Source organism: Taurulus bubalis, assembly GCF_910589615.1.
Source record: "Taurulus bubalis genome assembly, chromosome: 7".
Classification (NCBI taxonomy): domain Eukaryota; kingdom Metazoa; phylum Chordata; class Actinopteri; order Perciformes; family Cottidae; genus Taurulus; species Taurulus bubalis.
Genome location: NC_136595.1, coordinates 7,904,742 through 7,920,082, shown reverse-complemented (window position 1 = coordinate 7,920,082; position 15,341 = coordinate 7,904,742). Strand labels below are relative to the sequence as shown.

Here is a 15,341-nt window from a genome sequence, read left to right as displayed (position 1 = left end):
TGTCAGCCTCAGTCTGTGTGTGCGTGTGTGTGTGTGTGTGTGTGCATACAAAGTGCTTGCACTCACATTCCTGTGGTCAGCAGGGAGTCTGCGAACCCACTGTTGTTCTGCATAACTCCACATGCATCCCTGTGTTTATGCATGTGTGTAGGCTCACCCTTCTGTCTAATGCGATGCTGCTCAGAGAGTAAATGTTTGGACGCGTGAGAGGGAGGAATAAAGAGAGAAGCGTTCCTTTGTCACAACACAACACAGGAGCTCTTTAGCTGCACCGAACATGTGGCGACTGCATGTTTCTCATCTTGCCTTTCATACCATTCTGTTTATGCAACCACCTGCTTGGTCTGAGGTGAGGAGTATGAAGAGAAATATTAGCTCCAGATGACCTCACTGCGGTTTGATTGATTAATAGGATTATGTCTATACGAAGCATGAAGGTATGCACACATTCAGTCTGAGCTATATAACCGTGTGTGTGTGTGTGTGTGTGTGTGAGTGTTATGGGCGGGGGCTATTGGCTGGTGGAGGTTGGCAGTCGTGCCCACTTGGGTCTGTGCCATCTGGAATTGTTTTTTGCACGGTTCGACCCGGACTGAAGAGCTTTTGTACTCACTCAGAGCTGCACAAGTGAGGAGAAAACAATGTACAGAAAAACTAAAGAGTATCACTTTTTTTATTTGTATGTATTTACTTGTTTATTTAACGGGGACAGCATACAGTAAACAACCCGACTGGATTTCCGAACCCCAGACGAGAGAAACAGCAGAAGCTGCTGTTTGCTTCCTGCCTCCAGCAGACATTAGTCTCTCATTACCACGACCACGATCGCTCCCCAACCTAACGTGGTTGCTATTGTCACCATGACGACGAAGCTAATGAAGTACTTATTCTAACCCGAGCAATTATCCTTCCCCAACCCGAACCAAGTTTATATGCCTAACCCTCACCAAGCCTTAATCATGGCATTGCAAGATCAGAAAACAGCTGTGAGTGTGACTCCAACAAATGATGTCGCCCTGGTTACATGTGGACCTGTTTCCAGAGAGAGAGAGAGAGAGAGAGAGAATTTGGAGAAAATGTCATGTTTGTTCTTTTTTATATATATATATATATATATATATATATATATATATATATAGTGCATTAAGGAAATTGCTTCTGTGGCCCCATCTATTTGACGCTGGGCACACTGGGAGCTTTTCTCTCTCTCTCTCTCTCTCTCTCTCTCTCTCTCTCTCGGTCCTCTCTCCAGATGAAAGTGAGTAGCTATGGATACTGTGCGGCGTGGATACAGGAGGTGAGAGGTGTATCAGGGTGTAATAACGACCGGCTAAGCCTCACAGAGCTTCTGGTCTGAGGTCTGAGGTCTGAGGTCAGAGGTCGGGGTGAGGTCCGCCAGTGTTGCCACAGTTTGGGCTGTTCTGTAATTAACTGGATGAGCTGCGAGCAGCAGATGTGACAAACCCACAGAGAGGACAGTCAGCCGTGGGAACAGAGAGAGACGAAGCCAGGCTGCTCTCTGAGAAACGTCCCAGGAGAGAGAAGCTGACGGCGACTGTCTGTGGGAATGTTGGAGGACTCCTCAGCGCATTCCCCTCACGTTGTGTTTGCTGTCTTCATGGAGCAACAGCACCTTTCACTACGGTCATCTTGTTTTCTGAGCTTTGAGTCTGCGTGTCAGTGACGAGAGGTTTGGGTCAAATCGGAGGCAGACCACAACGTAACCTGCTCAGTGCTCTTGACCTTTAACCCCTGAGGGTGCACGGTCTGTGTGTGGGGTATTAGATGTCAGATGGCCCCAAACCATCATAACTTTGTTTTTTTAATTAGACTAAAATAAATAAAAATGTGCAATTATACACAAAAAAGGGTAAACAGATAAACAGTGATGGGTGCAGTGCTGAGATCCTGAAGTTAACTTTCGCAATATAAAAATGTAAAACAAAAATTCCTTCTCAAGCAAAAGTGCTGCAATGAAAATTAAGATTCAAACGCATTAAAGCAAGATATTGCTGCGTGTACAACGTGTTACATCATGAATGCTTTAATGGAAGCAACACAGGCCCAAGTAGAGCCAAATTCATGTTGAACCCTCAGCAATTGATCATATAATTATTACAATTATCAAATGTTTTGTACGTCAAACTTTTAATCTGCCTTAGAAATAGTAACCTCAGGCAGTGAGTAAAAAGTAAAACAAAAACACACAAAAAAGTATCTCCAAATCCAGAGTAAATGTACTAGGTTGTACAATGGTTGTTATTAAACCAATTCATGTTTTGTGTGCTACTATAATAAATAAGTTGATGAGCTGAGAGCCAGATAGACACTTGACAAACAAAACATATCTTGTAGTAAAAAGTTTAAAGAGTCTTCGGTATCCAAAGATCTGCCAGGAAGTCACACTTGTGGATATTTGATACACCGCACATAATGCTGCCACTAAAGAAACGAGTGGGGGAACGTTCAGCCGTGGGAAAGTCGAGTCGAACCTCAAACAATTAATCGGTGGCAGAGGAACTATTCAGATCCTTTACTTAAGCGAAAGTAGCAACGGCAGGGATAATGAGCTAAAACCGACGGTGCCTATTGAATTGTCATCGTACAATAATTAATTAAATTATCAAAAATCAATTGACACACAGTGTAGCTGGAGTTTTGGGACCCTTGGGTCTTTTTTTTTTATCGCAGCTTGTGTGATTCTGAAATCAAAATTGAGCATTCATCAATAAAATGCTTTAAATATCAAAAGTAGACATGCTTGTTAAGTAGAATCTCTTTGATCATTAATGTGGAGAATCTTAATCAGCAAAGTAACAAGAAACTACAAGTGTAACTAAAAAGTGTAATTTCTGATGTCTAGTGTGTGTGTGTGTGTGTGTGTGTGTGTGTGTGTGTGTGTGTGTGTGTGTTGCCAGTGCATCATGCAACGCTCCAAAATTCTTCAAATTCATCAACAGCCCACGTGTGATTATATAATCCACTCGAGACGATGCAGCTCGTCCAGTACGATCACAGACAAAGCTGAGTCCAAATCCCTCCATCTCAGAGTGCTTGAATGGAGGGAAGGAGCGGAAGAGAAGAGGAGAGGAGGGGTGGTGGTGGGGTGGGGGAGAACAAGGAGCTCTTTATAATGAACGACTCTTTACACGGTGACTCATCGTACTTCACAGGCCCGTCTGTGGCCTGAGGAGGCCTGTCCTCGTGTTTACTGAATGACACACTGTGTTGTCAGAATGTCATGTTGGGTTGTTTGGAGTGCCCCCCCCCCCCCCCCCCCCCCCCACACTCACACACACACACACACACACACACACTCACACACACACACACACACACACACACACACACACACACACCTCTGCTCCTGTCATGATTGTAATGACGCAGATGCAGTTTGTACAAAGTCTCTAATGTAAGCTTAAAAAAAAAAAAATGATAATTATGGATCTGTAGCGGTGACCTAGCTTAGCATAAAGAGTGATGGGAGGTGGAAACAGCTGGCCTAGCTCTTTCCTACGAGCAAATAGTCGCCTGCCAGTGAGTCCAGTGGCGGGCTCTGGTTTTCTAAGGAGTAGGAGACGAGGGTAACAGGAAATATCCCTTTGTTGGCTGAGGGTTCGGTGAGCACTATGTTATTAGATGGGACCCATTTAGACAATGTCAAGAATGTCAATATGAGGATGCTCAATTTAGACTTCTTCAAATCTTGCTGAATCAAACACACTATAGATTTTGAGAAACAGTCGCAATTTTGGTTAACAAAAAAGTCTTAACTATTGAACTATTTAGTAGTTCTAGACAATACGTTGACATCAGATGACACTGTGGGACAAATATGATGAAATAGATAAGGTTTCTTTTTTGTAAAAAATTCCACTTACTGATTCATTCCTTAAAGTTTAAAGAAACGCACTAATATCTGTTGACGGGTGGGGTTCTACTCTGTTGATACACGTAGATGTTTCATAATCCAAACAAAGGTTGGACAACAGCAAACACACGTAGCAGTTAGTAGTCGTAGGCAGTTATTATAGTTTATGGGACAAAGTCACGTCCAGTACGCCTGGTTAGTATTCGACTGCGCAGTAAAAGAGAGTTGTTCTTGCGTCTCTTCATCAGATTCCCGGAGTTTCCTGGACAGTCTGAACCACGCCGGCGGCTCCACAGAGGGAGAGCTGTTCAGATCCGAGGTGTCGGTCACCTCCGCTTCCTGTCAGAGGATCTTTGGCTCCATGTGCTCCATGTCCTCCGACATCAGCCCCGTCCCGCACGCAGACAGGTACGCTCATCGGTCTGTTTCTGGTGTGTATACAACAGTGTGCAACGTGAGGGCCGGCTAATGGCACCGCATGATGCAACATAACCACAATAATGTAAAAAGTTCCCATTTGAATGTCTGTTCAAAATATTGACACGATTACTGATTGTTTGAACCCTTGCACGCCTTTCTACCTCTCCTCCTCCCTACTTCCCTCCTGCAGCTCCACTCCTCCCCCTGTGTGGCATGACCGGACTCCAAACTCCCTGAACTCCCCGTATCGCCTCCAGCCCTCACCGCCCCTCTCCCTCAGCACTCCCAATGCCCACAGCTCTCCCCGGGGGGCTCTGAGAGGCCTGGGTGGAGGACCGGGGGTCCGCCGGGAGACAGACAGCACGGACTTGGCCTCGTTGTTGTTGATGGGGAACGGCGGCCTGGAGCACAGCCTGCTGGAGGCCATGGAGGGCCTCGGGAGTCTGAACCTCGGGGGAGACGGGGGCCTCCCTCCGCTGCTGCCCGAGAAGAGGAGAGGGGGCGAGGGGGCGGAGCTTGGCTCCTGCTCCCCGTCTCTAAGCGGGTTTTCCAGCCCTCACAGTGGCAGCAGTCTCAGCATCCCTTTCTCACCCTCCATGACCCCCGACCCCCTCAGGGGACTCAGCGGGGCCCCGTCGCCTGGAGCAGGTATACGGTCACAGATTGCTCTCTCTCTGTCTCTGCCATTAATACATTTACTTCACTCTTACTTCACTCTTAGAAATAGCAAAACATAGACTGATAGAAAACATTGAACATTCTTCAGTCTCTCAACAAAACTGGATCAATCTCAAGAATTTTAATTGAATTAATTAAAAAGGAAACAGAACTAGTCCTGGCTAAAAATGAGTGGCAGTTACTATTATATGATGTACTAATGCACAGCAGATGGAGTCTTGGTGACTTTTAGTTTGACACAACAATGGAGGCAATCGTTTGCAATGATGAAAAATACATTTTTCCTCTTCTCCAGACTTCTCCAGAATGCCATACAATTGTACCAATAACTATGTGCCTATTAAAATAATTCAGTTCAGGAACACTTTTATGCTAAAGTCCACTAAAAAATGGCCATAAACACACGAAAAACATTGGAAAATGTAGCAGCGGCTTTGTCGTTTTAGAAACATCGTCTCGGTTACGGTTTGAGGATATAAATCTGATATTTTGAGAATAAAGTTTAATAAAAGTCAATTTGATAAGAAAACATCATAATATTACAATAAATGTGTTTTAATGTTCTGGAAAACCACATGTAATATTTTGAATATATCTTATACTCCATCGTATCTCTTCTTTGGATTCTCGTGAGTAACTGCGACGTCGTTATTGTAACTACAAGTTGAGTTTTTAACATTTTCCCTGGTTTTAGAACCACAAACAGCGTTGCTTATATATAAATAGGGCTGAGTGATATTTGTCATTTGGGTGTACTGACCCTTTAACCAGACTTTATTTTCTCCGCCCTGTCTTGTCATATTTGGGCCAAAGCCAGTCTGAAACCTAACGTTGACTCTTAATCGGTGCCTTGCAGACTTTGGCAGCAAGCAGGACACCGTGAAGTTTGTTCAAGATACTTCCAAGTTCTGGTACAAGCCCGACATTTCCAGAGACCAAGGTAAATATTGGTGTTGGACAGGAGAGCCAAGCGGACACTTCCACACAGATAATAATACGCTCCCTGTGCAATGCGTTGCTCCTTGTGCAGTGTGAACATGATGATTCTAACTTTAGCTTCCCGCTGTTTCCTCTTCCTGTTGACCTACTGAGCAGCCATCACAGTGCTAAAGGACAAAGAGCCGGGCTCGTTCATTGTCAGAGACAGCCATTCATTTCGCGGGGCGTATGGGTTGGCTATGAAGGTGGCCACACCCCCTCCGTCCGTGCTACAACAGAGTAAGAAAGGTAGGCTGAGTGTCACCTTTTCCCTGGATTTGATTCCTGCAACCATGTTTTTTTTAGTTTTTCCTCACAGAAACTGTCTTTTATTGGGAGAAAATATATGCAGCTTTCAGTGGTGATTTCTAAATACATACGTGTGATTTCTATAGATAAAAAAAATATTTGTGAATTGATCAAAGTTACAAACAATTCTACTGTGTTTTACACCTACACGTCTAACACAAAAGAAAGCAGCGCACGCTTACATTTTAAAGTGCTTCCTTTCACTGTGTGTTCTACAATGGGATCTACTGTATTTCATTTTTGAAGTGATATTTTCTCTGAATATGACTGCTATGAAGACGGAGGGATTTAATGCTCTTTTTTTTATTCATAGAATATTATTTTTTCGTGTGTAAATTTCAATAAAAGGTTCCATCTTACAGTCAGTAACAACATATGTAGGCAAATGTGCTAAAATATACTCAAATATGCAGCTTTGTTGTGTGTTTCTGCAGCGGGAGACCTGTCCAATGAGCTGGTGAGACACTTCCTGATCGAGTGCTCGCAGAAAGGAGTTCGTCTTAAGGGCTGCCCCAATGAGCCGTACTTTGGTGAGAATACTGAACCTTTACCGACAGTCTGAAATCATGTATCACATTTGGTGACAGTTTATCCAATATCTAATTCTAAAAGTCCTCGTAGTACAGCTAAATGTACGTGTATGTGATCACATCACCCCTTCAAAGCATTATACAGAATAAAAACACAAATACGTGAATGATCAACGTATTTGTAATACGTCAAACACAATCAAAGAGTCTTGAACACATGATTATTGCACTGGGTTTCTTGTCAGCCGAGTGGGAAATATGAATAACAACTAGAAGCGACGTAAACAACACAACATGCCAAAGTCATATTGACTGTTGTGTTATTACTCTGTCAGCAGAATTACAATGTGGTATCCATCTGCTGCATAGCATCCTTTATTAAGAACTTCTCTCTTGCTTTATATAATGTTTATCTGCAAAGTGCTTTATTTTAAAGATCTGTTATTATCAGGAAGTAACTGATCTGTAAAACCAATAAGCGTTGAAGAGTAATAAGAACATTTCCCTCTGAACAGTAGTGGGAGAAAAGCATCAAACAGCAATACTAATTGTTACAGTAAAGTACAAGCGCTCTCCAATAAAGTACAGAATTGGTGAAGCACTGAGCTGACGCGGTATCGCCCTCTACTGGTCAGCATAATGAGGTGCAGCTGGCTTCACTGCGCATCACATGCGTCATGTGTCTGGATAGTGAGGCTGTTTGTGAAATGTTCATTTAGTGTTTTTTTTGTTTTTTCCTGCCAGGAAGTCTCACAGCTCTGGTGTGTCAGCACTCCATCACCCCTCTGGCTCTGCCCTGTAAGCTCATCCTGCCTGACAAAGGTAAGCAGCACTGTGCAGACATCTGATTAGCACGTATAAATATACAACTTCCTCACTTGGATTAACCAGAACAAGAGACAAAGCTCACATACATTCAATAACCAGACACGTTAACAGCAGAATACAACTTCACCGAGGCAACGACACAGATGTATGAACAGTATAAACTCAGCTGCAGCCACAAAATTAATGAATGAATGAATGAAAGTAAAAAGAGAGTCATTGTGTAATGCCATTCTGGAGATTTCTATTTGTCAACCTCATCAAACGTTTTTTTTAAAAACTTTAATCAAATTGTAATTGCAATTCCCAGCCTTACGTGTGTGTGTGTGTGTGTTTGTGTGTGTGTGTGTGTGTCTCGTTAGCGTGCATAGATGAAATGTGTGCGTTTCTCATCAGTAACTCTCCGTGTGTCGTTGCTTTCAGACCCGCTGGAGGAGCTGAATGACTCGCCTGCACAGACAGCAACAAATTCAGCAGCTGAGCTCCTCAAACAGGGAGCAGGTACGGGACAGACACCACATATGTTCCCAAATCTGTGTGTTTGTTTGACTTGTGTGTTCAGGACATTCACGTATTATCTACAACAAAACGCCGTAGCTCTGTTTCAGTGGATGATAACTTTTAAAATGTCCATTATGTGGCGAACCGCTCTTTCACTTTGTTCCTTCCCGCCCCGTTGTAGCGTGTAACGTGTGGTACCTGGGCACCGTGGAGCTGGAGTCTCTGACAGGACATCAGGCGGTTCAGAAGGCGACCACGCTGACCCTCGCCATGGACCCGCCTCCGGCGTCCACCGCCGTCCACTTCAAGGTGTCGGCACAGGGGATCACGCTCACTGACAACCAGAGGAAGTGAGTGTGCACACATGTATTAGAGAACAGAGACACGGGAGCAGATCCACATGTTCACACAGAAACGCCTCTGTTTGTTCCTGCAGGTTGTTTTTCAGGAGACACTACGCGGTCAACACCGTCATCTTCTGTTCTCTGGACCCACAGGGCAGGAAGTGAGCATCCTATGTTGTTATTCATATTCACATTTACGTAATAAACTGCACAGTCCTCTTAAAATGTCATTCACAGGTAAAGACAATGTTAATGATTAGCTGATGGCCCGTCCTACAATAATTTGGCAATTCAGCAATACCTTTTTTTCTGTCTATCATTGGGTAACACTGATTTTTGCTGCATGCTAAATTTGGGAAAACACACTGTTGTTCCTTCATAGCAAGAAAGGAGATTTTCGATTGACATATCAGATCAGAGCCTGTATTTTCAAACAACTGGAGGGCTTTATTAGCAGCAAAGTACCACACAAGGTCTACTAAGGAGTCATAATACATATTGTATCACACGCTATATAAGATATATGATATGACGCTATATGATTGCAAAAATGTACTAAAATTGCAATACTGTATATTATTATTGGTACCTGTCCCGCTTTAGTTACTGTTTTACTACTGTTTATTGTTATTTTATTTATATTACTTTTTTTTTACGATGTGTCTCTATTGTATGCAAGGCCGCTGTATTCCCGCAATTTCCCCACTGAGGGACTAATAAAGGATTATCTTATTTCGTAAGGACTGTCTTTCATGTATATTGTAATAGTAATGTGTATATGTGAAATATAGATGTTTACCTTCATGATGGCCCACAACAGTGTGATAACTTGTGTTATTCTGTCTCAAACAGATGGACACGAGGCAGCGCTTCCACTGCAAAGTAAGTGCCTTTTCTCCACCGTATGTATTGCCACCTTCACCCATTTAAGATGTAGGTGGTTGAAAGACGGCTGTAAAGAGATTGAGGTTTCTTTGTGTCGTGAAGTAAGGCTGTGGGTCACATGTCGACACTTTCCTATGCTGCTATGTTTGGAGAGAGAGAGAGAGAGAGAGAGAGAGAGAGAGAGATAAAAGATATATATATATAAATGAACCTTTTAGTATCTTAGGCCTGCAAAGAGGGATACTCCAGACACTGGACTTCTACCTGCTCACCATTGTAATTTGAAATAGGTCAAATGTAGTTCAGCTCATTCCTCTCCGTCTCTGCCCCTTCCTTCCAGGATCTTTGGATTTGTAGCTCGGAAATCTCAGAGTGAGACTGAAAATATGTGCCACCTGTTTGCTGAACACGACCCCGAGCAGCCGGCGAGCGCCATCGTCAACTTCGTCTCGAAAGTCATGATCGGGTCACACAAGAAGTGAGGAGAAAGAAAGTGAAGAGCCTGGACTGGGGATCGACGTCCAACCCCGACAATGTATACATATGAGTGCGGATCTAAAAAAAATGAATAAACAAACTCTTCCTCCCAAGAGCCAAAAAACTATGAACCCACACACGTCCTGATGGTCCAGCCTCACGGATGAACTAATTTTGTACTGACTGCACTAAAGGATGCCGCCACCAGAGGGAGCCAAGCTTGTCATGTATAAAGTTTAACTCATCAGCAGGAGGCTTTAAGATGGATCCTTGGGATTTTTTAAAATGAAATGTGTATAACTTAAAACCATTTCCCCATCTAGTATAAACATCTGACTGTATCTTCAAATATACTCTAAATGTACGGACTTTGCTTTCTGCTGGCAGTCATAGCCAGAAAATACAACACATTTACTTCTGATCAAACCTGGAGGATATATGATATTCTGCAGATGGACATTTTTTAGTCTGACTATAACTCTAAAAGCTTTTTTTTGTTGGTAACATGTGTAAATCAGGTATCAACATCACTTTTGTGCGAGCCACAGGCCCATTCTTGTATGTTAAAACAAAACCAATGATATCGTCACATGACAAAGCCAACGTGGTTGCCTTGTACTTAAGATGGATTTATTGTGTTGTGTTTATAGTATTTATCCCTTTTTACAGATGTGTAAATGTCTTTCCTTTTCCTAAATATACGTGTCATATATTTTTGTATATTAACATACTGTACATTAGGTTTAAAGGCAGTGAACCTTAGAATGTATACGTTTATTTCACATATTGTTGAAGTACTTTACATAACAGTAAGATACTACATACGCTGCCCGTGTATACTTGTTGTATTACTAATATAGATGTCAATATGTTTCTTTTACCGTAACTCAATACAGATTTTATGTACAGTTATTGTGCCATGAAAAACGTTATTTAGATTTCTCTAATAAGAGATCAAATACAGTCACTGTGAGAAATGTCACACCTCAGAATTATTTCCTTTCACAGCTTCCTCTGTTCGTCACAGGCGTCTTGTTTTGTAAATGAACGTTGATCATTCATCGAGGCCTCTCTAGTTCTGAGATAACATTAAAGCGTTGGTGCGCCAAAGTCCCATAAAGAAAAACACATTTTCTCATTTACTTCCAGTGGTATCCAGGCTTGCAGATTGTTGGGTTTTATTTGACCACGTCTTGATTTTATGATCAGCGTTTTTAATTATAAAACTAATTTGGTGGCGACCCAACCCTCCTCATAATCGCCACGGGATCTGCAACTACGTTAATATGGTCACAGTGACACTTCTTCTTGTATTCACACGAGCAAAAAGCATGTTAGAAAGGATTTAGGCCAAAAGGCTCGAAACAACGCACATGAATGGTAATATCCACTTCCGGTTGGATCAAAACATTGATCACACAGAAGATATGTCCTGGTTTTGGGATATCAATCACTGAGATTTCCGCTATTAATCTTCTTGCTCTGTGGTATAACGGAGGAGAATGGCATCTTTGGTTTAAATGGCCCAAGCCCATTCTTTAAAACACACACACACACACATATATATTTATATATATACAAGAAAAAAATTAGCGAGTCAGTATTGGGGGCAGGAGGACGGTGTGTGTGGGATTGAGTCAAAATAAATTACAGTGTGTGTGTGTTCCTAGTGATGAAGGAACATGTCACCCACCGCAACAGTGTGACTCATTGATGTGTTTTTAATAGTTTCTGGACAACAAAAGAGCTTTATGACTCAGAGGAAGAAGGTATGTCCGGCTATGATACGGATCAATTCCTTGACAATAAGTCAAGTTTAAAACAAGTGTTTCACAACCTCGACAAATAACACTAAAACTATATTTTCATGTGTAGATAAACTACAGGGTTCATACACATTTTGACAAATGGATTTCCATGACTTTAAACCACATTTCCAAATCTCGGTGTACACATGAAAAAGTGAGAAAATGTAGTATTTAAACAAACAATGAGAATTCCAAAGCACACAGTAAACCTTAATGACACAAATGAATGAGAGACAATAGTTTGATTAAAAGAATAAACATTTATATAGATGCCTGTATGTATGCCTGCTTAAATTTTGAGCGTCTTTCTTTAAAAGCATATTAATTATTTCAAACTCAGCGTAAATGAACGTCATGAACATCTAAATAAAACACATATCCATGACTTTTCCAAAACTTTGGGGATTTAATTTTTTCCAAGGACTTTTCCAGGCCTGGAAATAACTTTTTTTAAATTCCATGACTTTTCCAGGTTTCCCATGACTGTAAGAACCCTGAAACTATGTGAGAGAATACAGTGTTTTAGGATTCTGTGGCGAGTTGACCCTTTAAAATCTAAAGTTGTAGTTTACAGTTTTGCTAATAGATGGCAGTAATCAGCCACCAAATGTTCACACGTCATAATGAATCCAAGTACCGATTAGTTAAGCTCTCACTAGACTATTTTGAATATACTCAACTTCAGTTATTCTCTTCCTATTGGCTTTTATACTCACACTAGTTTTAATAGCAAGAAGCAGTTGCAGATGGAGCCGAGCAGAAAGAACTTGGCAATGTCAAAGTAGGTCCAAGCGTGTGTGTGTGTGTGTGTGTGTGTGTGTGTGTGTGTGTGTGTGTGTGTGTGTGTGTGTGTGTGCGCGATTGAGACAGAGATCATCCGGGGCTGTGCACATGACAGAGACAAAAAGGTGGTTTAAACGCCTGATAGGCCTCCAGGTGCCTCATAGATCTGCTGATCTGTCTGTCTCCAGCCTCCAGTGTGCTGGTTGAGGCTTTTAGAGGCCGGGTCATCAGATACCAGTTTTGAATGAGGCTTTATTCAGGTTCCTGGTCTCTGTGGAGAGAGCTGAAGAACTGGAAGTGGGACAGATAGACGTGGGGACACATCCCAGTCCTGCCTGGACTGGAGAAAGGGGGACTGCATGGAGTGCGGAGGAGTGGGGGGGTGTAGAGATGGTGTGTGTGTGTGTGTGTGTGTGTCTGCCTGCGTCGGGGGTGGGGGAGATGGGGGGTTGTCGGTGGTGGATGACCTCACCATTACGGGAAACTTTCCCACAGCCTGCACACAAAGAAGGCCGTCAAAAGGTAAAAAGGATGAGAAAGAATAGAAATTTAACACAGTGTGTAAAAAAGGAGGCAAAGTGTGGAAGAGCGGTTAGCCGATGAGAAAGAGGCTCTTTCGGAGGGGGAGTCGTCTTCCCTTTTCAGCGAATTCAGAGATTTGTCGGGGTTGATAGAAGCTCGGCAAAAAGGCCGGAGAGAGAGGCTGCTCACCAGCAGCAACCTTTGGGTTGGCTCCGGTCGCTCTCTCTGCTGAGTCACCTGCCGCCATTTTGTCCCTAGGCTGGACCTCTGCTTGCACTTCCTGCCGCACTTCCTGTCCGGCAGCCCACCAGCACCTGGTGGCGCGGTGGTTTTCACAGCCGTCCAGCCGTTGCTGGACGACATCACATTCCTGGCATTGCTCGCTCCGAATGCTGTTTGGAAATCCAAAGACCGGCTTCCGTTCGGGAATGCCTCCCTCACAGAGTCCCTCTCAGCCTCTGATCCCCGGCCTCCTCTCACTTTATTTGAGTTAGCTATTTAAAGCCCATGCTAAGTGCGCTGCTGCTCTAGCTGCGCAGGGGAGCAAACACACACACTTCATCGCACATACTGGAACCATAATGGGCCCCAAATAATCCCTCTCCTATTTTTAATTTGGTGGGCTGAAGTCAGACTGCGACCAGGCTGAAAAAACTTTTTCTCCTTATTCGTCATGTGGTGCTTTGTTACTGCACGTAATATGGTTAGTATTTAATTAACCTCAAGAGATATCAAGATTTATAGCAGTATAGAAAGTAGCGCTATCGCTAATTACACTGTTTATCACAGGCGGAAACATGTACTCAAGTATTTCTACCTCTTCTGCAATACATTTCGTTCAGTTCAGTTAACTTAGCCGTATGGCTACTTTGTCACGGTAAAATTCAGAATGTGGAACTTTGAATTGTAATTAAGTATTTTTACACTGTGGTGTTGAAACTTTTCTTCAAGTAAATGTTCTGGGCATGTAATGAATATTTATATATTTGAACATATATATGTGTTCAATATATCTGGTTGTATTATATGTTACATCAGTGACAAAATATGCTGTGAAATCATAGAAATTGAGATTTCATGTTCATATCTAAGGAGCCTTTTCTTTAAATCTCTTTAAATCGACCATTGAGCAGGACTGCCATATGGCAATATCTGCTGGATTTTTGTGTCAATGTGATTCAAATCTGTCAGGTATTTGACCAAAAAACATTGACACATTACTGATCCCTCTTGGTAAATACCCTCCCATCCGTATATCCCGGAATACACAATACAATGTGTTGTATGAGCAAGAAATCAGTGTTACTCCACATCGACTTTTTTCAGATTTATGTGTTTGACACTTCCAACAACAGCGAAGCATGAACACACCCCATAAATATGGTTCTAATACACCGCAGTATAAGAAACTCACACGCTCACATTGTGACGCTAACCACACACACACACACACACACACACACACACACACACACACACACACACACAGTCACTTGCTCGCCAATAAAGATTTCTAGCCTACGTGCTCTCAAGCACATACTGAGAAAGCAGTGCCTTTATGGCCAGCCTCTTCATTGCATTGTCTCTGTATAACTGACACACACACACACACACACACACACACACACACACACACACACACACACACACACACACACACACACACACACAAAAGGCCTGGGTACTTGGGTATCAGCGTCAGTCTTAATGAACCTGTCTCCAGGGGGCGGGGCCGGGGTAATGTCCCACACAAAGAGCTCCCGCTGGGCCACCGAGCCAACCAGAGGCCAACAGATTAACTTGCATTACATCAGCATCCCCACAATACACCTAATGAGGGAGGGATTATGTATGTGTGTGTGTGTGTGTGTGTGTGTGTGTGTGCGTGCGTGTGCGTGTGCGTCTGTTGGCTCTCATGCCATTGCATCACTAATTAAATGCGATGACTCACTTTTGCTGATTCAGCTGCGCAGGCGTACGTGTTTTAGACGGACGCATCTTAACATATTTGAAACTTTTCAATAACTTTATATTGCTCTAATATTGGATCACATGACTATGTGTGTAGTGAAAGGTGCTGCCCGTCGTGACAAACCCACAAAAGATTATCTTCAACTCAGCTCTGTGGAGCGTCCTAGTGTCTTTCAGATCAGTGTTAAAAAAGGTTCAGCCTTTTCTGCAAAGGAAAGTATCCTAAAAACCCACTACAGTAACTACTGAGAAGAAAACAGCTGGTGAACAAACTAGAGCATTTTGCAGCAAAAGAACCAGATATTTCCCTCAAATGGAGCTAAAAAGTGAAAATTAGACAATAGGCATTCGTCAGGTGGACACAAATACGACTCAACATCAACACAAGATTCACCACATCACCTTCATTAGATATGTCGATGTTGTGTTTTCAGCT

General features: G+C 42.8%; 1 protein-coding gene across 1 annotated transcript in view; it reads left to right on the top strand.

Moving 5' to 3' along the window:
* The window catches only part of LOC306739028 (tensin-3-like), a gene marked incomplete at its 5' end in the record, with an annotated part of 37,451 nt that extends 26,521 nt beyond the window's left edge, over window positions 1–10,930 (top strand). The window contains 11 exons of the mRNA XM_079220969.1: window positions 4,123–4,282; window positions 4,485–4,942; window positions 5,829–5,912; window positions 6,068–6,199; window positions 6,694–6,789; window positions 7,534–7,611; window positions 8,038–8,115; window positions 8,297–8,465; window positions 8,552–8,620; window positions 9,312–9,341; window positions 9,685–10,930. Coding sequence (XP_079077095.1) covers window positions 4,123–4,282; window positions 4,485–4,942; window positions 5,829–5,912; window positions 6,068–6,199; window positions 6,694–6,789; window positions 7,534–7,611; window positions 8,038–8,115; window positions 8,297–8,465; window positions 8,552–8,620; window positions 9,312–9,341; window positions 9,685–9,826 — 1,496 coding nt within the window. The 3' untranslated portion in view covers window positions 9,827–10,930. The remainder of the gene's footprint in view (window positions 1–4,122; window positions 4,283–4,484; window positions 4,943–5,828; window positions 5,913–6,067; window positions 6,200–6,693; window positions 6,790–7,533; window positions 7,612–8,037; window positions 8,116–8,296; window positions 8,466–8,551; window positions 8,621–9,311; window positions 9,342–9,684) is intronic.
* Window positions 10,931–15,341: the final 4,411 nt, after the last annotated feature.